This window comes from Actinia tenebrosa, unplaced genomic scaffold (assembly GCF_029948245.1).
Source record: "Actinia tenebrosa isolate PJP-AT-01 unplaced genomic scaffold, QUT_ActTen_1.0 PGA_scaffold2__45_contigs__length_23673736, whole genome shotgun sequence".
NCBI classification, from domain to species: Eukaryota; Metazoa; Cnidaria; class Anthozoa; order Actiniaria; family Actiniidae; genus Actinia; species Actinia tenebrosa.
Window position 1 is genome coordinate 16,188,682 of NW_028292579.1, and position 23,907 is coordinate 16,212,588.

The 23,907-nt window shown below is 35.6% G+C and overlaps 3 protein-coding genes and 1 non-coding gene across 4 annotated transcripts; 2 read left to right on the forward strand and 2 right to left on the reverse strand.

Annotated features, from left to right (window-relative positions):
* Positions 1-799: 799 nt before the first annotated feature.
* Positions 800-12,170, forward strand: LOC116298757 (centrosomal protein of 72 kDa). Its single transcript, XM_089034350.1, has 16 exons — positions 800-871; positions 2,102-2,229; positions 3,182-3,219; positions 3,621-3,684; positions 3,804-3,894; positions 4,050-4,111; positions 5,109-5,164; positions 5,255-5,307; positions 5,813-5,938; positions 6,596-7,182; positions 7,850-7,911; positions 8,158-8,204; positions 9,133-9,353; positions 10,029-10,143; positions 10,540-10,666; positions 11,147-12,170. Exons 1-16 carry the CDS (start codon positions 808-810, stop codon positions 11,286-11,288), a joined length of 1,983 nt encoding a protein of 660 aa, XP_088890476.1. The 5' UTR covers positions 800-807; the 3' UTR covers positions 11,289-12,170.
* Positions 3,307-3,378, reverse strand: Trnas-gga (transfer RNA serine (anticodon GGA)). The gene has a single exon. It is a non-coding gene; the product is annotated as a tRNA-Ser (tRNA).
* A 1,089-nt stretch (positions 12,171-13,259) lies between the features above and the next one.
* Positions 13,260-15,875, reverse strand: LOC116298759 (tubulin polymerization-promoting protein family member 2). The gene is made up of 3 exons (XM_031707303.2): positions 15,613-15,875; positions 15,375-15,519; positions 13,260-14,083 (listed from the first exon to the last, which is right to left on the reverse strand). Exons 1-3 carry the CDS (start codon positions 15,792-15,794, stop codon positions 13,895-13,897), a joined length of 516 nt encoding a protein of 171 aa, XP_031563163.1. The 5' UTR covers positions 15,795-15,875; the 3' UTR covers positions 13,260-13,894.
* A 1,251-nt stretch (positions 15,876-17,126) lies between these two features.
* LOC116298758 (gamma-soluble NSF attachment protein) lies at positions 17,127-22,947 on the forward strand. Its single transcript, XM_031707302.2, has 11 exons — positions 17,127-17,197; positions 17,613-17,680; positions 18,386-18,470; positions 18,679-18,696; positions 19,263-19,340; positions 19,733-19,795; positions 20,196-20,262; positions 20,584-20,654; positions 20,812-20,970; positions 21,255-21,384; positions 21,507-22,947. The coding sequence occupies exons 1-11, from the start codon at positions 17,133-17,135 to the stop codon at positions 21,762-21,764; spliced, it is 1,062 nt and encodes a 353-aa protein (XP_031563162.1). The 5' UTR covers positions 17,127-17,132; the 3' UTR covers positions 21,765-22,947.
* Positions 22,948-23,907: the final 960 nt, after the last annotated feature.

A 23,907-nucleotide genomic window follows, 5' to 3' on the forward strand; every position in this document is an offset into this window, starting at 1 on the left:
AGTTAGACTGAAGTAAAAACGAAGAACATGGGAATTAAGAAAACGAATATATTTGAATTCAGCAATTTTTTGTCGATAAAAACTGGGTGAAACTAAAAAGCTTTACCATCTTCAGTGTATTTGAGACGAAAATATAATGAAAATAAGAAATAAAGAAAAGAGAGTTTGATGCATGTTGCATGCTGCATGTTGCTTACCAAACTGGAAATTTATCATATTAATATGTAAATAATGTCAGCACAGAAGAAAATATACCGGTAAAACGTGTAGACGAAGCCGCTAAGTTTGTTAAAATTCCACCATATTACTGTGAGCTTTCTCTGATTTGCATCGCTCACAGTGCATTTCGGTCTTCTTAAGCAATATTCAACATGCAGCATGGAACAAAACCTTCACCAACCTGGCTCCTTTAAAAAAATAGCTGCATATTTCATCTCAAAAATTCATCTATTATACCTTTGACAGGTGCTTTGTGCATGGTTACGATGCCCCAAGCAGCCAGCGGGGAAATTGCTCCCGCGAGTTTGCCATTTTCTGTCAACTTTGTTTGGTTATTCTCAGAACTTGGAAATTTGCAAACATGTTGTATTGAAAATATATTATACACTCTGTTCCCATAACATTGTATTTATATCTTGGGAAAGCTAAAAAAAGTTCAAAATTCTTGTTTTCCTTATGTTTTTGCATTTCAATTTCATATGAATTTTCGCGGTTTTTTTGCTTTCTGCGTCCGGAGGATTGTGGGTAATGCGGCGACATCACGTCCAGGAGTCCTGGTAACTAGTCCTCTTCTGAACGTTTGAAAAAATGGCGCTCACTATTGACGAAGGTTGGATTCGTGAACGAGTCAAGCTAAAACACGACCATCTAGGTAAATTATTTGTCTTATATTCTTACCTCTGCCTTAGTACATCCATTAGCTAGGACTTGGAAGTAAGCGATCGTTTGCTGGTCGAGTTGATCGCGATTAGATGTGGTTGTTTTGAAGTGCATTCCTGTGGAGAAGAGCATTTGAGCTGTCACTTTTACACCTCGAGTCATTGTGAAACAACCTTAAACACTATGGATCAATATTATCGGACCTTAACTGCCTTTGCCGCTCATAGAATGCGCTTTAGTTGGGTTTATTGAAACTGAACTCGCCTTAGAAACTCATACTTTTGATGTTTTTATCCTATCGTGAAGTGCTTTTCTCACTTTTGTGTTTTTGACATCAAAACAAAATTAACTCGTCTTTTGTTATCGCCAAAAAGTCATGTAATTAATTATCAACTGTCCTTTTAATACTAGCAATATTTATCCTAGAATATCAGGCAATGATCTTTGGAAATTACGGTAGATTTTTTTCTCAACGCTAATAAATATTTTACGAGTCACTAATTAATAAAAGTACGGCAGGTTTGAATAAACACACAGGCTCAAATTGATTAACAATTAGGTAAACTGAGATCGACTTGTAAAACATAAACATATGTCATGTTTAATTTGAACGGTAATTTTCTTTAAAAAATTAAAAGAAAAATTGAAAATATTATTTGGATATAAGTAATTACAGTAAACTTTTTATTAAAATTTTGCTAGAGTCACCTTAGGAATTTGTAAATTGTTTTAAGCAATTTGCTTTAATCCTTTGGTATACAGTACAACATGAAATATTTGCATATTAGTTGTATATTTGTAAAAAGCAGAAAAGAGTGTGTACAGGTCCTGATAACAATTTAATCTATTATGACACTATTGTTTTAAAAAAATAGATAGATGTAATCGTGGAAAAAGAAATGACATTTGCATTCTACATACTCTCATCTAACATAACATAACATAAACCAATCAAAGCTAGCTTGTATTATATCTATGAACTTCATTTCTTACGTAAAGCTTATTAGTGAGCTAAGCATCTGATACGAATGAGTATTTTTAAGAGTCACCCAGTATAACAGTGAGGAGTAAAACTATACAGCCATGTTAGATGATAGCACACGTCTTATAAGTTGTTTGTTATATGATTCTGGCAAGAAGTTGAACAATTGATGCATTTTCTAATTAATTTCAACTGTATGTGATTGAACTGCATGGTCTCCTATTTTTGTTGTTCTATTAGATGACGTAAAATCATTGTCGTTACCTGGCACATATCAAGAAAAGATCACGTCTGTGGGTAATGCTCTGAGAGGATTCATGCGGCTCAAAAATCTGGACTTGTCAAGGAATTCTATCAACAACATCGAGGTCAGTAGGCTAATGATTAAACATAAAATGCCTGATCTTGAATAAGAAAAGTTTTTTAATATTAATACAGCTATTTTAAAAATGAGGTTAATGAAAATTTTGTTGCATGTTGTTTACCAGTATTTGCAATTGATTATAGATTGTGTAGATCCAGAAATTATTCAACCCCCCCCCCCCCCCCCACCCCCTGGAAATTCCAATTTACTTCCATGCAAACTCTGTAATTTTGTTCTTTCTCTGACCCCCACGTCTTGGAAATTCCAAATTCATCTGTTGGGGGGGGGTGTATGGATAATTTCTACACATTCATGTTTAAATAATGTCAACACAGAAGAAAATATGTTGGAAAAATATGCACACTAGGGTGGGTAAAATTACATATGGTTGTGACCTTCCCCTGATTGGATTCACATCGCCCATAGTGCAATATTCAGGCTTGGTATCGACATGGAACAAATCATTCCACAACCTTATTGATATTGCGTACATAGCTGTATTTACATGTTAAAGCATAGGACTAATATGTATTGGAAAAGACCCTTTAGCTTGGGTTTAATGTCTTTTCATTTCTATTTATGTCCAAGCTGAAGAGGACTAATGCTTTAATAATAGTACAATAGATCTTTCATTATTCAATGCTGGTACCCCCACCCCACACCCCACACCCCACCCTTCATTCTTGGAATAAGCCCACTCCAATTAAAAATATTTTAAAAGAAATACTGTTTGTTTCAAACTTTTGCCAACAAAATTTAATTTAAAACTTTCTGAGAAAATAAGCTTCAAGGTTTCGTAACTTATTTTTGCAGCCCCATCTCCCCCATTATAAAAGCTTTTGCAGAGGGACGGGGGAAGTGAAAGTATGGATGTTTTCACATTTATTTCCATAAGAATCCTGTGGTGTCAACTCCCTATTCAAGTATAAAATGTTTTTATTTGTTCATCTTTTTAGGGTTTAGAACACTTGCAAGTATTGGAAAATCTTAATTTGTATCCTTTTAAGATTCTTATAGTAGTAATGAATTATGCGTTTGGTGTGTGTAATGAAAATAGAGAGAATAAGAGAAAAATATCAAATGCCCTTGGTGGGAATTGAACCCACGTCTTCGGTATTCCAGTTCGATGTGTTAACCACTACACTACAAGGACCAACCACTCTGGTAACACAGAAATATGAAATGTAGGGTACTGGTGAGGATCCCAGAGCGATATTTTTTCTCTATAGGTAAGTTGAACAACATAAATATGTACGCAAAGAATAGACATAGTATAGAAGTAATAAATTATGCGTTCGGTGGATTTTTATAGTTCTATTATACATAAAGTTGTTGGTCAGATTTATCATTATTCAAACTGACTCCATGATGCTTTCACCTTGACAAATACCAAAGATACTATAACAATATATCAACTATAAGGGACCTGAGTGGACTGCAACACTTGAAGAACTTAAAGGTACAATAATCCAGGACTAAAGATAATGGCTGGTCAATCACCAGTCACAATGACTGGCCAAATTAGTTTTAGTTTCATTTTTTCTAAAACTTAATTGTAGCATTTTTGGTATTCTGCAGGAACTTGACCTGCGTCTAAACCCAGTGACTAAAAGTGAACCAGATTATCGTCTTCACATTGTACACGTGCTGCCGAACCTTAAAAGACTAGGTAAGTATTAATACAGCAGTAGTGGTACAGATCTATTGTCAGATTTGTTGGGTAAAAAATCTCCTCAGATTTTTACATAAGATGGTGAATATGTTTGAGTTTGTTTGTCTTTCTCAAAAGATAATTGCTGGTATTGTTTGTTGTTGTTTGTCCAGATGACAGGTCTGTTAGAGACAGTGAAAGAAGAGCAGCTATCATGCACTTTACCTCAGACCAAGTAAGCAGTATTGAATAAGACACCGGTAACATCTAATAATACGCAGCTACAGAGTGTATAGTGATAAAAATAAAATAAAATAAATCACTTTTATTTAAGTGTCTAGTCGTTCTAGTGCTTTCGCACTAATTGGAGACACTTACAGTAACGTTTCAAGTGGTTGGTAAGGTATTGGCAAGTGGTTGATAATGTAAGTGTAAGGTATTGGTAAGTGGTTGATAATGTAAGTGTAAGGTATTGGTAAGTGGTTGATAATGTAAGTGTAAGGTATTGGTAAGTGGTTGATAATGTAAGTGTAAGGTGTTGGCAAGTGGTTGATAATGTAATAGTGTAAGGTATTGGTAAGTGGTTGATAATGTAAGTGTAAGGTATTGGTAAGTGGTTGATAATGTAAGTGTAAGGTATTGGTAAGTGGTTGATAATGTAAGTGTAAGGTATTGGCAAGTGGTTGATAATGTAATAGTGTAAGGTATTGGTAAGTGGTTGATAATGTAAGTGTAAGGTATTGGTAAGTGGTTGATAATGTAAGTGTAAGGTATTGGTAAGTGGTTGATAATGTAAGTGTAAGGTATTGGCAAGTGGTTGATAATGTGAGCGTAAGGTATTGGTAAGTGGTTGATAATGTAAGTGTACGGTATTGGTAAGTGGTTGATAATGTAAGTGTAAGGTATTGGTAAGTGGTTGATAATGTAAGTGTAAGGTATTGGCAAGTGGTTGATAATGTAAGTGTAAGGTGTTGGCTGACCACTTACAGACACCTCACTGTACATTACAGACATATCACAATAACTGTAATGCACTCTACAACTGCACTTGCGTCAAGACAGTTATGTACCAATGCATCTGTCATCTAAATTGCTCATTTTTGCATTTGAATGTATAAACTTTTGCTGGAACTTGAAGTGTCTTTTTCAAGCACAATCCAGTAGATGTTTCAGTGGCATGGCAGAGTGATAGTTTGATTGACTTGATAATGGTTTTAATACATTTGTTTCAGGCTTCAGATTTCAATGATAATATTTTATCTTCTAACCCAAAAATGGAACATGAAAGGTAAAATAAATTATGTAAATAGATGACCTTACAACTTTGAGATTAATACTAGGTAATAATAAATTATTATCACTTTGTGTGATTGTATAGAAAATCAATTCCAAGGGCTGATATGATTCGCAATCTTGGACCAAGGAACACAGGTATGTAAACATATGGTAAAACACAATAAAATACAAAAAAAAAAAAAAATGGTAAAACACTTTCAACTACAAACTGCAAACTGCACAAACCCACAAATGACCGGCTCTGTGTGACCTAGATAGCTCAGTTGGTAGAGCATTGCAGATGTATCACAAAGGTTATGGGTTGAAATCCTGTTCTAAGCCTGCATTTTTTTCCCAGTAGTAAAGGTCCCATTCAAATTTTCACATGCCACCTCCACTGCTGGTTCGTTTTCCAATTCTTTAACAGTAAATACTTTTAAAACCTGGATTGAACTGGAATTTGACAGCTGACTTTTGGAAGGATGGGAATTAAGAAAAATAGAAACATTCAGAGAAAACCTGATATAAAATGATTTAAAATGAAATTGTCTCTTCTGACAAATGCAGTGGTACTGTGACAATGATGTTGTCATCCTTCTTTGACATGCATTTTTCCAGTTTTTTTCACTTGTACTAAGTTTTAGATATCTTGTCTAACTAGCCTTTGAAGAAGATGATGTTGCTATACTGGACATGATAGCAAGGACTGACGGCGATCTTAACCAACCAAGAAGAGTGACAGGCTCATCAGCAAGACAGCCTGACTTGGATGACTTCACTAGAGATGGTATGTCATTCATAATAAAAATATGTAGGGCTGTCATTAACGTTTTTGGTGAACATAATGAGTCCAAATTAAAAAAAAAAAGATTTTTGCTTCCCATTATTCCTGGCAGATCTTAAGTCAAGAAAGAAGGTGTTAAAATTTATATAGGTTCCTATAGATGTCTTTTCTGGTATTGCCTAGATGTGTTGAATGTTAATTTTTACTTACTGAATGGCATGTTTTCAGTAGACATGTACATGGATGATAAAGAATGGAGGGCAGTGTTTGCCTGTCATGGTAGGCTGGTAATAAGATCTTATGTCCATGAGATCTATTCAGCTGATTGACACTAATACTCTCTGGTTGATGGCACATGATGGGCAGTGCTTGACTGTCGTTGTAGGCTGGTATAAATGAGACTCATTCAGATTACTGATACCAAACAATACCCTCTGGTTGATAGCATATGATGGGCAGTGTTTACTAATCATCGTAGTTTGGTGAGATTCATTCAAATTATTGATTCCATGCAAGCAATACTCTGGTTGATAGCACGTGATGGGCACTGTTTGTCTGTCATTGTAGGCTGGTAATAAGATTATTGAGATTCATTCATATGATTGATACCAAGCAATAAACTTTAACAGAAACTTTGAAACCTTTTGATCCTTTGAACAGAAATCCACAGGATGATGCAACCAGTCGAAACACCAAAGAAGCACAGAACAGAAAATACACAAACAAACAGGAATGAAAGAAGCCCTTCACGTATCAAAGACAGAGTTTATGTCCAGTTTGCTGACGACCTCAAAGATAACCCTGAACAACATCTAAAGTATACTGACGAGTCCTCTGCTTATTCGACTTCAAACACAAGAGGACATTTCACTGCTAATCCTTTGGCCAGTGATTACGTTAATGGTCTTGGAAGTACAAGATCACGTGACCAAGCTGTCAATCAAGGGAAATACCAAGGTACTGGACAACATGTTGGTCATTCACAGGAGTCGGCAAGAACATATGATTTCTTTTCACCTGAAAAGCGCCAAGACCACAAAACAAGGAGTGAGATAGAATATGATAGGGATCTGGATTCTGGGCAAGCACATGAAAGATCAACACATAGCAGTCAGCCAAGGCAAAGATCTCCTCAGCAAACACAAGGACAGCTTGCTGATAGAATTGGACAACAATATTCTGAAGATTTGATCATGTCGTCACCTCTGAGAGAGTTCAGTAAAGATGGTCTAATTTCATCAAGAATGGTATGTAGTTGTGACCGATTTATAAAATTATTAATGAATTATGGTACGTTACTTTTATTTCATAAATACATTATGTTCCATTTTCAGATGTCAGTCCCTTGAGCTGTATTATTTCTATATTATTCATTAATACTTAAGAGCTTAAAATAGATGAAAGATCATAGCCAGGCAGAGTTTACTATGACCAGGACAATTTTGGCAGCAATCCTTTTATCATTTGAGGATTGTTTTCAGGGGAGGTGGAAGCTAAAAATCTTTGGGGGGGGGGGGGGGGGGGGCACTGCAAAAATCTTTGGGGGGCACTGAAGATTGTAGTATTTAACACTATGTGATAATGACAATGTTTTGTTTGATTGCAGACGCATGTGCCATAAAACAATGACTAAGAACCAATTTTTTTGGGGGGGGCCCTGGTTCCGCTGCACCTGGCTTTTGGCTAGTATCGGTAGAATAACTGATCTGGTTGAGGCATCATTATGATGGCTAAATCTGTTTATGTTATTCCTTTAGCATGGTTGTTCTAAAATGAGAAACAATTATTCCCAAACTAAGCCAATCTATGTGGCCTAAAAAGTTGACATTGTAGGCCAATAAGTCTTTGATTCTCATCCATTAGATCCTGGATTCGAGCTGAGCAATGGCTAAAATGTCTGTTCTTTCTTCTCAGGCTGATACAGAGCAGAATTCCCAGACAGAAGTACTCAACAAACTACTAGATTTAGTTGACAGGTCAGTGCAGCTAATGTGCTTATGAGTATTTAAATCCAAAGTATCTTTAATTTATTATATTTTTTCATTCTATTTACCAACAATTATGACATGCATTACGCTGCTCATGAGTGAGTAAGTGGTTGATAAGGTAAATAGTTAGATGACCATCTACAGAGGTTTTGAGAACTCACTAACCTTGTGTATTGATAGGATTAGCCAACTCATTACAATTGAGGTGTATATTGATCAAACTTTTTGTCTTAGGTACTGGAATGGATCCAAGTCTCTGCACAGAAACTCAAAGTTTCAAAGTAATTACGAATTATTTTAATATTGAAGCAAAAATACTTGCTGTCAAATTATAGTTAACATAATTCTCAATATTACAAAAACAATAGCTATGTGGCAAGTAGAACTAGGAAGTCTCCTTTACAGTTCCCTGCGCCATCTTGAAAGGTAGCCGTGCCTTTACATCAAAACGAGACGAACAATGCGTTTGCAATGATAGAGACCTGTTTTTAACACCTTGGACAATTATTTACATGTCTCTATCATTGCAAGCTCACAGTTCGCCTCGCTTTGATGTAAAGGCACGGCTACCTTTTAACATGGTGCAGGGAAATGTGAAGGGGACTAATGGGTCTTTTGGTGCTTGAATCAAAAGTATGACATACTTGGTGTCTGTTATATTATTTTGATTGGAAGAAACAAATAACATTACAAAACAGCTGGGTTGGAGTAATATTGAAAATTGAAGTTCACATAGTTCTAAAGCTTATAATAAGTTTACATAGCAGATAAACTTTTAATGTAGAAACTGTTCACAAAAAGGTTTATTGAAAAAAAATCTGTAGAACTTTGTGGTGGGCTAAAAAAATAATCTTGAAAATATCTTATTGTCAAGATTACATTGCATCCTAGCACACAGACCTTCTATTTTTAAAAGCTGTCAATTCAAAAAGTTGAAACCAGTGAAAAATGTTTGGGACCCCTGATTTACTATACACTTGGTCAGAGAACCTTGGAAGAAATTTTTTTTAGTGCAATAGTCCCTTCACAGTTTCCTGCACCATATTGAAAGGTAACCATGCTTATGCATTGAAGCGAGAATGATGTTGACCTTGCAGTGATAGAGACTTTCCCTGCACCTTTCAAGATGGTGCAGGGAACTGTGAAGGGGACTATTACCAAAGTATCTTTTGAGAATATTTTACAGAGAGGTTATTTTATGTTTTGCAGGTTTGGCTCTCAAACTTCTTTCATCTCAATCTTCCACACATCATCCCTCAACACCTGGTACCAGTGATAAACTAAGAGCAGAATTATCTGAGAGAACTATGGAGCTATCACGGCTAAGAGACCAAATGGCAGAACAACAAAGAGACCTTGAAAGCATGCGCAGTAAGGTCAAAGGTCAAGAAGGTGTAAGGGGCTCCCTGGAGGCTACATCCCAAGAACTGGTATTGTAGTAGGCTTATAAATAGACCTTTTTAGGTCTGGAATGCTATCTTTTTCAAACAATTACAAAAAAGATATTTAACCCTGAAACAAGCTCTGGGCTGATCTATTAATTGATTTGGGCATGGCTAACTCGTGAATCTAACCCTGAAACAACCTCTGGGCTGATCAAAGTCAGGGCACAGCTAACTCACAGATTGAACCCTGAAACAAAATCTGGGCTGATCAAAGTCAGGGCACAGCTAACTCACAGATTGAACCCTGAAACGAAATCTGGGCTGATCAAAGTCAGGGCACAGCTAACTCACAGATTGAACCCTGAAACAACCTCTGGGCTGATCAAAGTCAGGGGCATGGCTAACTCACAGATCGAACCCTGAAAGAACCTCTGGGCTGATCAAAGTCAGGCCATGGCTAACTCTCAAATTTTAAAATTTTGCAAAGGGAGAAAAACCAAATAACTGATAGAAAAACCCTTGAATGAAGGGAGAAACCTAAACAAACTCTACTCACTTGTGATGGTGAGTCCAGGAATCAAACCCGAGGCTAGCTCCTGAGGCAAGATATGAGTGCACAACCTTTAAGAAACCTTTGACTCCCTTACATTGTAAAGTTTGTCTTAATAGTACGTAATGCCCAGTTAAGGGGTCTTATAATATCTTACCTTCTTTTCAAAGGTTATTGTCACATCAAAGCTGAAAGAGGTACAGGAAGACAACGGTTTATTGAAGGCTAAAGTTGTATCTTTGGAAGCAAGGAATCTGACTGCAACAGAACAAGAAAAACAACTGGGTAACTAGCCATTATTGAAAATAAAGTTTTAATAGCATAGATTTTGTTTGACAGTGATCGTGTACTTCAAGACCAGCCAACACGTGTCGGTCGACTATTGCCCAACTGTTGGTCTACAGTTGGCGATAGACGGCCGATAGTCGGGCAACTGTCAACCAACAGTCGAGCGATAGTCAACTGACACGTGTCGGCTGGTCATGAAGTACACAATTAACTTGTTTGACTATCAAATAGCATGGCACTTGATTATGTCAAAGTATTAACTCCACAATATTTTGTACAAATTGTTAAGATAAAGTGCCATTAAATTTTACAGAATAAAATGATTTTGGTAGTTTAACATAAGAACGTTAGGTGTAGTCCTATCATTTCTCATCTTTTGTGTCTGCACTTTAGGTGAACTTATTAGGAGGAACAACAGCTTAGAAGAGAAGGTACAATCACTTAATCAACAAATATCTCAACAAAATTCAAACTTGGAGCAGCTACAGGACCTAACAAACATGTTACAAGAGAGCCACAGGTGGGACATTCATATTGTTTCTACCAAAAAAATCAACCCTCGTACGACTGGACAACCCACTGACACCCTACCAACAACCCAGTGACACCCTGCCAACAACCCACTGACACCCTACCATCAACCCACTGACACCCTACCAACAACCCACTGACACCCTACCATCAACCCACTGACACCCTACCAACAACCCACTGACCCCCTACCAACAACCCACTGACTCCCTACCAACAACCCACTGACGCCCTACCAACAACCCACTGACGCCCTACCAACAACCCACTGACGCCCTCCCAACAACCCACTGACGCCCTCCCAACAACCCACTGACGCCCTCCCAACAACCCACTGACGCCCTCCCAACAACCCACTGACGCCCTCCCAACAACCCACTGACGCCCTACCAACAACCCACTGACGCCCTCCCAACAACCCACTGACGCCCCACCAACAACCCACTGATAATATCAACTATTTTTCTAGATCTCTGGTTGCCACTAACGACCACCTGCTGGCTGAATTAGATGAAACTCGGCAGCGTCATGCAAGTGAAGTGCACCAGATGCACTGGAGTTATGACAAACTAAAGAACACTATGGACTGGCTGCCAAATGGCACAAGATAAAAAATATTTATAAGAAAAATAATGGTTATTATTATCATATAGTGTGGTATTTGTCATTATACAGTGTTCCAGGTAATTAGAAATCTCATTTGTAATGTCTTGTGTGATAACAATCTATGTATTTAACTATAATATGATATATTTTTCATACTAGCATCCAGCTGAGCAGTGAATTTTGTTTTAGCCAATCACAGTGCATTTAGCTTTTTTTGCCGCCGGCCCTTATTCCCAGACTACTGTAACCTAACTTTTGCGTCTTTTTTTTGACTAAAATATGATGTACATGCTTACAAGAACCAGAAGTATGGGAAGGAAGAATAAAAACAATTTCACTTTAATGCCAGGTTTGCTTGTAATCATTCTTTTTAGCTTAGGGCTTGTCATTTTGTCCAATCATGCTTTGTGCGCAGCATTCACTGCTCAGCTGGATAGTTGAGATGGACAAAGTTAGTCATATCTATACTTTTTAAACAAAACTCTAATTTCCATAACAAGAGTTTATATATTTTCTATTATCACTCTTCTGTTATAATTTATGCAGGTACCGCAGAGCGTAATTTTGATTGTGGCTAGCAATGGCCAAAGGCAGGGGCATCTACCGTAGGGGGGTTTGAAAATTTTGAAGTTGAGACCCTTGAAAATGCAATTTCGAGTGTAATTTGACATAGCAGCAAAATTGTAGCCCCCATAGCACTGTGGTATAAATTCCAGAATATATCCAAAACCACTTCTACAAAAAATAAAAGAGGTTCCTTGATTTTTTGTCCCCAGTATTTCATTAGGTGTACACATTAACAAATATTTTCATTTGTTAAGTAAATTATATATATATATATACACACAGTGTTTCACATATTTATTAGCAGCATGTAAAGTGCAGTGTTCAAATTATACACATTAGATATTAATTGTTATTTTTCTATGGTTGATGAAAACTTGATTTTATTAAATTTAATGTATATATGTATTGAAGTAAAAGACCTCAGTTTATGTATGAGTAGGTGAGTTTTGCTAATAAATTATTTCAATTAATTGTCAAACTAAAAGTTGTGTAATAAGTCAAATTTATGTCAATTCGTATGAGGATGACTGACCGCTAATAAATAAAATAAAAATAAATTGACTTTATTTAACGAGGATGACATACATTACTGGTTGCCCAGTAGTTTTCATTAATGGTTATCCATAGCAAAGTTGAAACTGGAGCATTTAAAAGCATAAAGGGCTGATAGAAATGTCGAATTCATACTAACTACTAGTAAATGTATAGTTAGTAACTAATAGCTAACTGGTAATGTCCAGGAAATCAAGGGTGGTATAGCGGTAGTGCACTCATCTGTCAGTTCTCTCTGGGTCTTGGGTCCAATTTCTGGACTCAGGTCACATGTGAGCAGAGTTTTTAGGGGGATGGGGAATCATTAAGAACATCAGGTGAAAGAGGCGGCCACACAAGAATTTGAGATGCATAGCAATCTTATAATAAACAGAATGGAAAACAAGGGAGGGGTCATTTTTTATTCCACAACAAAGAGCAGGGGGTCAGATTTATTGTATGGGTAACCAAGTGAATCCTACCACCCCACCCCCTCCCCCCAATGAAAATGAAGGGTCCATTAACCATGAAACATTACAGGTTAAGTCCTTTCATTATAGAGTGCAAACCATTAATCCATGAAACACTAATTACTAAATAGTACAAAATAGTGCTAATTAAACAATAGAAAACAATGGAATTTGCATGAAATTGTGCTATTTAGTATTACTAAAGTTTCATGGTTATAGAGTGACAACAGTAAATCCGTGAAACTTTAGTAATACTAAATAGCACAATTTCATGCAAATTCCATTGTTTTCTATTGTTTAATTAGCACTATTTTGTACTATTTAGTAATTAGTGTTTCACAGATTAATTGTTTGCACTCTATCGTTTGCACTCTATGAAGAACAAATAAAATACCAGTAACACAAATATATTATCATCTGCATTCATTTTATTTAACATCTTATTACAACCTTTAATTAAACTTCAAAACCATCAAAAGGAATACAAGTTGATATAATATGGTAGCCAGTGACATTATAATATGTAGAAGATATAAATATGCCAAGTTAAAATCCATGTAGTGCAAATCTTTCTGACAATCTGGATGATCTTACCAAAAAACTACACTCAGTACCCTTTATTTACTATAAAGTTTAAAAATTTATGAAGTTGTTTACAAAGTTACCAGTAAGTTTAAAAACATTTTAGGTACATACTTTATTACTAATGAGATTTAACTTTGGAAACCCCTTTTTTTATTGTTAGATGTATAAACGACTTTTGAAAGGGTGAAAAAGCTTGAAAAGTTTATGAAACGTGTCTTAAAATGTATATGGTTTGTACGATTATAAAATGTGTTTTAAAGTGTATATGGGTTTGTACGATTATCAAATGTGTTTTAAAGTGTATATGGGTTTGTACGTTTTCAAACAAGGGCTATGTGGGGATCATATTGTGAAAGGGTTGTAAACATGAATGAGTATACATCAGTCAAATAGACTGTAAACTTAGTGATTACAGGAATAAGCTATCAAACCAGTTCTTGAATATATATACTATTTTTCTAATTTTTTTTATCATAGGTGTCTTTTCCTTTGTAGCCACCAACATATCCCTCAGCAGCCTTGTCATCGCGGTCGACACGCCCCTCAATACCCTTCCCCTTTCCTGACTCATCAAAGCGTTCTTTGTGAGAACCAGTGTACTTGCTGGTGTCAGTGAGTCTGTCCACTCCTCCCACTTTTGCTACTTTCTGTATGGATTGATGACAAAATAAAATGATCAAATATTGGTACTTGAGGGGGAAAAACATTATTACAGCTATTAAAAAAAGAATTGCCCAAAATAGAATGCAGAATTGCTAAGCATAGAATGTACACAGCATCCTTAAAAAAAGGTTTCGCATGCATAGAGTGGTGAATTAGGGAAAAAGACAGTACACATATATAGCTTCCTCTTCAGAACTTGCATTTACCCCTTACAAAGTGGGGTAGCTATGCCAGCTGCCCAACCTGATTCTCTGAAACTGTCCTTGAGATGTAGTCTATACTATAGGATGTTATTTTAATTTGCTCAACTTTGATTTGTAATTAATCAATTGAATAAAGAGTTATTATATGTTATACAATATACCATGATTGATGTCCCCTAAGACTTGGTGACAAAGGCAAATTGCATAATTATTCTGTGGGTGTTACTAAGAACTGACATAATGCTGATAGTCATGGGAAAGACTACAGGGAAGAAGGGTGCTCTGTGGTCTTTAAGTCAGTATTTGACAGCATGCAGCCAAATGAAATAAATAAGATTATATGTCAAAAGAACTGAAGTCCTATCAGAACTTTGTAATATATATTGATAAATAAATATAGATTCACCTAACCATTCATAAAATACTATGAGGCCTTTTTGTGTTTGAATGCACAACCATTATTTTCTTTAACAATGAATACATTTTTGATGTTTTTTAACAGCGTAATTGTAGTAAAAAGAAAGGGTTTTGCAGCTCAGCTTAGCAGAAACAAGATGCATATAATCTTGATCTATAATCTGAATATATCACCCCACTTTTGACAACAAAGGAATGTTACCACAGCAACGGTGGGCCGACGCCTCAAACACAGAAACACTTGAATGGTTTTCTCTGAATTTGTCTAAAACACCTTGTTCGAATAAAGCGAACTGTTTTACCGCAAAAGTAATAATGTTTTGGACATTTATTGTGTACGAATTTTGCTTAAAGATTAGCTCAGAATTCATGAATTCGAGCTAGGTACAGATAAAAAGTGACTACGTTCCTGACTCTCGTTTGTCGACTTGTTTATCAAGGTATGAGGTTCAGTTCCAATGAGAAAACAAAGCTCCTTTAGTAAAACAAGTGGAACTAACTTTGCCAAAACACACATGAAGCTTAGAAAGACTCAATCAACAAAGCGATAGCTACAAATCAGCGATAAAAACACCTTGTGTGAAACTGAAGTTTCAGAAGTTTAAACCTCGCTTTTTTTCGATCGAAGAAAAAAGGAAAACATGTGCATGCTTACCGTAGCTCCAACAGCAGCAGGGCCTTTCCCTGCGCAGATCTTCTCGATAAGCTTGCCTACATCACTCTTATTTCCATACTTCTTCTCGGCACAGAGCTCCAGAGCTTTCTTAAACTGATCGAAGTTGATTTTTCGTTCGCTTTTACTGCAAAATGAAAACACCTCTTGTCAACGGGAAATAAAAATAGCATTCATAGTAATGCAAGCTTCAAGACAAAAATGATCGTGTTTGACTTACGCTTTCACTTCTGGTCGACTGAAGATAATGTCAGTGTCGGTTGAGGTAAACTTCTTGTCGTATAATTTCAAATCTCGGAATAATTTCCCAAACTTCGCGTTATCCATTAATGGCTGAGCGTCTTTTCCACCGCCAAAGGCACAAAAAGACTTGAAAACTGTTTGGAGCGCGGCGTCAGACATGGCGATCGTGAATTGAAAAGAAAGAGAGAAACCACGAGAACTGAAAAACTTTTGTTCTTCACAAGATGAAAGCTGTTCAGAAAACCAGGTATATATATATATAAGCGTTACTGCCCACACACTTGTTTTTCTCGCTTCTGATTGGCTGGTTACTTTTCTTGCGTGACTTGGGGCCAAAACCAACAAAACCTTCGCGTCCAGAAATCATATCCAAAATGTTCCTCAAATTAAACACGATTTTAAATATCTGGACAGTTTCATGAATCAGAGGCACTTGAAATAAATAGTTAAGTTAAAGAGAATAGTTTAATTCTTTTTCGTACATGTCTTAGAATGATAAGGATTTCACATAAGCGTCATATATTACTATGGTTTGCCAGTTATGTTGGCTAAAGTTACCCTATTTACATAAGCTAATTCCTACATCCAAAATGGATTCAAAAATTGCTACTTCTGAGCCAAAATATTGACATTTTGCAAGCAATATTGAAAAATAGACTCCAAGCAAATGGTTAGCAGTTTATTTAGGTATTTTAGTGTTCCCAAAGATCACTCATTAAAAATTTATACCACATAAAAAAATGCAGTGATGTTTTTTCTTCTGGAGTTTGTCTTCTGCAAGTAATAATATAATAATAGCAGTTTATTTAGGTCCTTTAATGCTCCCAAAGATCATTCATTTAAAAGTTTTACCATATGAAAAAACGTAGTGACCTTTTTTTTCAGGAGTTTGAGTTCTGCAACAGTGATGTAATAATAAACAAAGCTGTAGATAGGGCTTCGGGCTTTTCTTACCAAATAAATAGATTTATTTTTTCTCCTTCAGTAACAGAGAAATATTGTTTGTATGTCATAAAATGAACACTTAGTTTGTACATTTGAAAAAGAAGACCGCGCTAAAGGTCGATAAACATCTCTGCCACGCCTCTGACCAAAGAAGAATCTGGAAGAGTCATTCCAGTAACAAACAATGAAAAACGTAGAGAAAATAAAGCACTCAAAGATTAACCTGGCTTATATTCTTGTATCCTTGTGTACACAGAAAAAAATGTTTATTTTGTAACAAAGTATTTTATTCGAAAGAAATTATCAAATACCTAGTAGATTTACATAACCCAGAATGAAAATGAGACTGATGAGACTAGATAGCCCTATGACCCGTGAAAATACTAGAACTCGTACGTGCAGATATGATTAAATATATATTCCAATCTTTTTTCAGATTCCTTACACCCTCCCCACCCTAACGCCTCCTCCAGTACATAAATTTTTGTCACCCTCCCGTCCCTAAAACAAAATCAAAAATTCAGTCAGCGGTGTTTCCATACAAAATCCAAGATGGCGGCCATTCAACAGAGAAAAGTCCAAGAAGGACTACAGTTTATGAGGGAGGCCGAAAAAAGGTGAGTTTTAAAGCGATTGATTCAAAAAGCAATAAACTAATAAATCAATACTCCATAATGATCACCCTCACCCTCGCGTGATAGAGATTAGGGATATTTTGGACAATGAAAACATCAACTCATCATTTCCTCTTCGTCAAGCTCTTTTGAACTTACAAAGATTTTCGTACTTAGCTCCTTTTCTCATCGACGAAACTTCATAATATATGATCATTTCACAAATATCTTAATTGAACTGATTGTGAATGGTCTTGATTTGTACCCGCTTTCAAAAATTCGCCGAAATTTATTGAAGGATATCTCATAAATATAACAATAACATGGTGAAAGTAGAATTTTCGTTTTGTAATATCCAGGGTGATATAAATCTCAGTACATCAAGACTGACTCTGGCTTATTGTTTGTTTTGATTCAGCATGAAAACAAGCTGGTTAAAGTGGAAACCTGATCTGGATAGTGCTGCAGACAGATACATGAAGGCTGGTAGGTATAGCTAATTCCCCCTCTCTCCCCTCCCCAGGGACACCGTTAGACATTAAAGCCACCAAAACAACATTTTAAGCTGCTCAGAATTATGGGGATTTTAATTTTAGTTTTGTCTATGATATCGATGAATCACATGATATTTTTTTGCATCATATAGATATATTTTTCATAAGAGGAATTTTTAAATGTTTAAATAAAATTTCTGATATATGCAAAGGTCTTGAGCGTTTAACTCATAAAAAACAAAATTAACCTACATATAGGTTGGTTTTGATTCATCGTTAATATAACTGCAAACCAGAATTTATCTATTGAACAAGTATAGTGATAAAACCTATTGTTAAAATGGCTGGCACATTTAAAACATCACAACCGCAATGTCTAGAAACATTATGTACAGTTATATGAATCAGTTCAACTTGCAAATTTTATTAAATACACTGAAACAACCCATTGGCTGATGTAAGGACAGGGCATGGCTAACTCACAGATTGAACCCTAAAACAACCTCTTGGCTGCTCTAAGTCAAGGCACAGCTAACTCACAGATTAAATTTGAGAGATCCAGGATCCAGAGATCTTAAAAACTCTGCTCACATGTACATAATGTAGAGTGCATGAATCAAAGACCCAAGGGGTGAGAAGCAAGTGGACTACTGCTCAAGAGTTTCATGAAAATGTCTTTGTATTTGAACATTTTTAGGAAATAGTTTCAAAGCTGGTCGTTCATATCCAGAGGCTGAAGATGCTTTCAAGAAAGCTGCAGAGGCATACTACAACAACAATTCGTATCTTTTGTCTGTTGAATGATGTTGAATGACTAGTTTGTCATTCTTTAGTTACCAAGTTTAGAACCATAAAGTCTAGTACTTAATATTATCAAAGTTGATACAATCAAAGTCACTATACTAGTGCAATTATCTGGGGTATTATGTTGATATAATATCTATAATAGAAATTTTTTTCCTTAACTACTTTTTTTCACTTTTAAACAAGATTTTTCCATTCTGCCAAGTAAGTTTTACTCCAAAGTTTATCACTATAAAACCTCCCCAGTTGTAGTGTTACTTTCAGTATACATATTTAATTAAGACATTTTAAGAAAAAAAACTTTGAGCTTACCATATCTTACTGGTTCAAGGTATTCCAGAGAATTCTATGGCTTCTGAATTCAAAAGAACCATCTTTGCACTTCTCTGTGCTTTCTTGAAGAAGCTGCCATTTTGAATACCACAGGGATACCAAGTCTTAAAATATTAAACACAGGAGTCCCAAAAATCTAAAATTAGATTGAAGTAATACTGTGGTTTGAAGTTCTACAAGTTTTACTCAATTTGTACTTTCAGAAAATAATCATAACTCTCACATAGCAGTGGATTAGAATCACTTTAAACTACTAGGACCTTGTTATTGTTACTGCTCATTTTTTACAAAATGCTAGAGAGTCTGGGGAAACCCTCATTTTGGTAGTTTACTTTAACCAATCATTGAATGAAATCCAAGTTCAAAATTCTATGATTTTCCAGAGTCTTTAATATTAATTATAAATAGATATTAATAATATATTGTCTGATCTACAGAGCATTAGAACAAGCAGCATCTGTACTCAAAGAAATGAAAAGAATATCTGAAGCTGTAGAACTGATAGAGAGAGCAGGGTAAGTCAAGGGCTGCTGGAGAAATGAGATGAGGAGAGATGACACTTGCGTGCTATACAATAATGGGAAGGAAAGGGAAAAACAGAGAAGGATGAGAGGAAGTGGCTTAGTGTTATATTTTAAAGAAAATTCTTTTAGCATGAAGGTTTTGTAAGTACAAGCTTGAAAGTGCTTTGCAAAATTATCTGGTGGAAAAATAAGTTATTTACCATCCTAAAGTTGGTCTGGATAGGGAAAGACAGTGCCCTTGGTCTTGAAAATTGACAGCCTCTGATTATATATTCAAGATCTCAAGCACACTTTTTCTCTGTCCATACTTCCTGGCCAATAAATAACCTCTATTGATCCGCACAGAAGAGTAACAAAGACTATTATGTATTCCCATGTCTTAGGATGCAATACAGAGAGAGTGGATCCCCAGATACAGCTGCTATGTGTCTCATCAGAGGAGGAAAGTAAGTTAGTTGATGATAAATAGAGTACTAAGTATGATGTCATTAGATTAAAAATTGATGAATTTGGTTTGAAATGTTAATATCTGGAGAAAGCACATTGCCTTATTATCCAAGATGATTATAGATAAATTGGGAATGTAAGCTTCAAATTTCCCCAGTATACCTTATTTGTTGTAGTGTAATGTTTTCCCATTACATATCATGTGTCATTCCCTTGACACTAGCTTTTCTGTTTAAGCTGTATCCCACATGCAACATTAAACAAAGAAAGATACTCTTGAGATAATGACACGTGGTCTGTAATGGGAAAACATTGCACCACAAGGAATAAAGGTATACTGTATGTTGTTGTTGGTAGAGCTTGGTTTGATATTTAAAATGTTCTTATTTTTTCGTTCAGGATGTGTGAAGGAATGGAAGCTAGCAAGGCCATAAACATGTTTTTATCTGCTGGGGATCTCAATGTGGTGAGAATGACCTTTCCAAATCATTGTCAGAATACAGAAAACCTACTCAATTTACTATATAAGAAAGAAATGAAGGAAGGAAGGAAGGAAAGCAAAGCAAAGCAAAGCAAAGCAAAGCAAAGCAAAGCAAAGCAAAGCAAAGCAAAGCAAAGCAAAGCAAAGCAAGAAACACTCTAAATTAATTCCAATTTAATCTGTGATTTAGCCCTGCCTTTACTTTGATTAGCCTAGAGCTAAGGATTTGAGAAAGATTATATTGTTGATGCAAATGAATATGTTAAAATGATTTACTCTTTTTGATCACTTTCCAAATATCTACAGGGAGAAGATAAGATAAGAGAAGGAATAGAGCCAATGGTACATGCTGTTAGGCTACTACTCAAAACAAAAAGGTATGCTCTAGCATAATGTTTACAATAAGCTATGTTCAAGGTATCAAAATTCTAGCATGATACCAAGGCTCTCCAGAATAAAGTATTCAAAATTGCATTAAACATCAAAATTATATTTTGCTCACTTAGAGCTGACTGTTGTAACTTTGTCTTTTAGGTATGAGGAAGCCATTGGAGTTAAGAAGAAAATTCTAGAGTTATACGGCAGTATAGAGAACTTTGCCATGATGTACAAGACAGTGTTAGGTCTGGTGGTGGTGTACCTTCATGAGAGCGATTATGTTGCTGCTGATAAATGTTACAAAGATTCCTTCAGGTAATCAAGATAATATTAGAGTGACCACAGTAAATCCGTGAAACTTTAGTAACACCAAATAGCACAATTTCATGCAAATTCCATTGTTTTCTATTGATTAATTAGCACTATTTTGTACTATTTAGTAATAAGTGTTTCAAGGATTTACTGTGGTCACTCTACTAACAAAGTTTTGCCACTTTTGAAACATTTAAGGAAACATGTTTCCTCGTTTAGCCAGAGCATAAATGGAAAATGGCATTTGGAATGCCAAAGTAACATATCTTTTTTCACTCCACATACAGTATTCCAGGGTTTGGCAGCTCAGAAGAAGCTGAAGCAGCAGAAAGAATATTGCAATATTTTGATGAGGGTGATGCTGATGGACTGAAGTCCTGCACATCTCAACCTTTATTTACATACTTGGACAATGAGGTATGTCATTCTTAATTTCTTTTTTTTTTAGAAATAAATGATGGGACAAGCAAGTTGAATCTATGTCAGTCAAAAAACTGTTTAATTTAATTAATCATTCATACTCTTCCTTCTTTCATCAGATCGCAAAACTAGCCCGTTCCCTGAGAGTTCCAGGAGATTTTCCAGAAAACCCATCAAAACCAAATAAACCTAAAAATGAATTGTTTGACAAACCAAAGAGTGTTGAAAAAGATTATAGCAATAAAGATGAGGATGAAGAAGAAGATGAAGATGATGATGATGAACAGTTGGACACAGAATTAGAAAAGACAGAAGAATCTGCTAAAGCATTAACGAATCCTGATGAGGAAGATGAATTTGCTGGTGGTTTATGCTGATAAAGGATAACGAAATTAAATGTTAGATGTTACTGTGTGCTTTATGACCAGGCAAAGTTCTTATGTCAACCAACACTTGGCTAAATGATCATATATGTTGACCTTTTACCAACTGTTTGCTATCGGTCGAGTGTCTGTTGGGCAATGATCAGCCAACAGTCAACTTAGGCTGCGTTCATAATGTTTGGCAGAGGGGAGTGGTGGGGGGGGGGGGGTGCAGGTGAAATTTTTAAATGACAAAAAAATTCTTAAGACCCCCCTTTGAAGTCCCCCAAAAAATAACTATTCCCCCCGGGCAATCTCTTGTAGCTTCTTCTAAACATTTTGCATCCCCCCCCCAATTCTCTGAAAAACATTTTCAAACCCCCAATTTTACTGGTAAAAATTTTTCCCATCCCCCCTAAGTTTCACCTACCCACCCCCCACTCTGCCATACATTATGAATGCAGCCTTATGCAGGACCAATGTTTTGCCATGCATAAGCCAACAGTCTAAAGCTTTTTTGAGACTTGCTGTAGGAAGAAGTACAGCCAATGATCAGCCAACATTATTTTGGCTGACTGTCAAAGTGTAACAAGTGTCAACCAGCAGTCATAAAGCACACAATAGGTTGTTAGCATGATGGCGTCATTTTATTACTACTACCAAAATGCTTTGCAAATGTTCTTATTTAAATTCATATTCTCTCAAGAGAATAGTAAGACAATTGGTGCTAATTAACTGAAGGGAAGGAAAATTGCAAGAGATTCTGGTAGCGGTAGTAAATGACCTATTACCATCATGCTAGATAACTTTATGAAGAATTTATTTTCATGGGAAAAATAATCAAGCATGAATGATGGTGATGGGACATATGCAGGTTTTGTACCTGTTACCCTTTTTCTATGGGTAATTCAATTGTTATATGTGTTCTTGGGAGGGAAGGGGAGATTCATTAATGGGGAGCACCCCCTCCCCCATAGATTAGGGAAAGTTCATTTAATATGCTGAGGGGAGGGATGAAGATTTCTCCTCAAAAACCTTAATTTTTTTAACAGGTCCCTCCCTCCTTTAGGACTTAGCTTCACTCCAGCTGAGTTGATCTTGTTCCCCAAAAGGAATAATTTGTGGGTCAATTATTTTTGGTTAGCTTTAAGATAGCAATTTCTAAGGAATAAACATTAATTTTTATAATGGCTCATAATTCTTTGTTTCTTCTGTACTTCTTCATCGTCATGTCAGTAAGAGGCGTACAAAATAATAGTAAATGCTAATCAAAATATTATTTCGAATCCTCAATTCTGATCAGTTGACCTTGAGTTTGTTCTGAAGGTCAATTTAGCTGGCCATTAGTAATACTTATGTAAAGAGGCAATGCTGAATAATTATCAAATAAAAGGTAAAATACAATTTTGATTTGTTTTGGAAATTTTATGTCAAAAAATTAAATAAAAATTTAAAATCAAGGCTAACTTAACACTGCGTAAATGAGTAAAAGAAATACAGTGGAAATTGGTCTATTACACAACTTAACACTGCGTAAATGAGTAAAAGAAATACAGTGGAAATTGGTCTATTACACAACTTAACACTGTGTAAATGAGTAAAAGAAATACAGTGGAAATTGGTCTATTACACAACTTAACACTGCGTAAATGAGTAAAAGAAATACAGTGGAAATTGGTCTATTACACAACTTAACACTGTGTAAATGAGTAAAAGAAATACAGTGGTAATTGGTCTATTACACAACTTAACACTGTGTAAATGAGTAAAAGAAATACAGTGGAAATTGGTCTATTACGCAACTTAACACTGCGTAAATGAGTAAAAGAAATACAGTGGAAATTGGTCTATTACACAACTTAACACTGCGTAAATGAGTAAAAGAAATACAGTGGAAATTTGAAACTTGAAATTGGTTTTTTACAGTCTAATTAGCACACTTGGTTTTACAGTCTACATAATATTTAACTCCCTCTATTGCATAATTTAATGATATAATAAACCTTTTATAAAATACTATATCAAATATGATAAAAAAGTTCCAAATTCTTCCCAATTATACTATTGTTGATATATTTTTTAATAATCAATTAATAGTAATTTATTTGTGTTCAATTTTAATGTTAGTCTGAGTTGATTATTCTATCACCATTTTGAA

What these genes read in the sequence shown, in the direction of transcription:
- LOC116298757 (XM_089034350.1), top strand. Translation starts at nt 808, where the DNA reads ATGGCGCTCACTATTGACGAAGGTTGGATTCGTGAACGAGTCAAGCTA. An exon ending in ATTCTATCAACAACATCGAG is followed by an intron (nt 2,230 to 3,181) that starts GTCAGTAGGCTA and finishes TCATCTTTTTAG; the next exon opens with GGTTTAGAACACTTGCAAGT. An exon ending in AGAACAAGAAAAACAACTGG is followed by an intron (nt 10,144 to 10,539) that starts GTAACTAGCCAT and finishes TCTGCACTTTAG; the next exon opens with GTGAACTTATTAGGAGGAAC.
- LOC116298759 (XM_031707303.2), bottom strand. Translation starts at nt 15,794, where the DNA reads ATGTCTGACGCCGCGCTCCAAACAGTTTTCAAGTCTTTTTGTGCCTTT. An exon ending in AGTCGACCAGAAGTGAAAGC is followed by an intron (nt 15,520 to 15,612) that starts GTAAGTCAAACA and finishes TTCATTTTGCAG; the next exon opens with TAAAAGCGAACGAAAAATCA. An exon ending in CTGCTGCTGTTGGAGCTACG is followed by an intron (nt 14,084 to 15,374) that starts GTAAGCATGCAC and finishes CAATCCATACAG; the next exon opens with AAAGTAGCAAAAGTGGGAGG.
- LOC116298758 (XM_031707302.2), top strand. Translation starts at nt 17,133, where the DNA reads ATGGCGGCCATTCAACAGAGAAAAGTCCAAGAAGGACTACAGTTTATG. An exon ending in ATGAGGGAGGCCGAAAAAAG is followed by an intron (nt 17,198 to 17,612) that starts GTGAGTTTTAAA and finishes GTTTTGATTCAG; the next exon opens with CATGAAAACAAGCTGGTTAA. An exon ending in TGTTACAAAGATTCCTTCAG is followed by an intron (nt 20,971 to 21,254) that starts GTAATCAAGATA and finishes CTCCACATACAG; the next exon opens with TATTCCAGGGTTTGGCAGCT.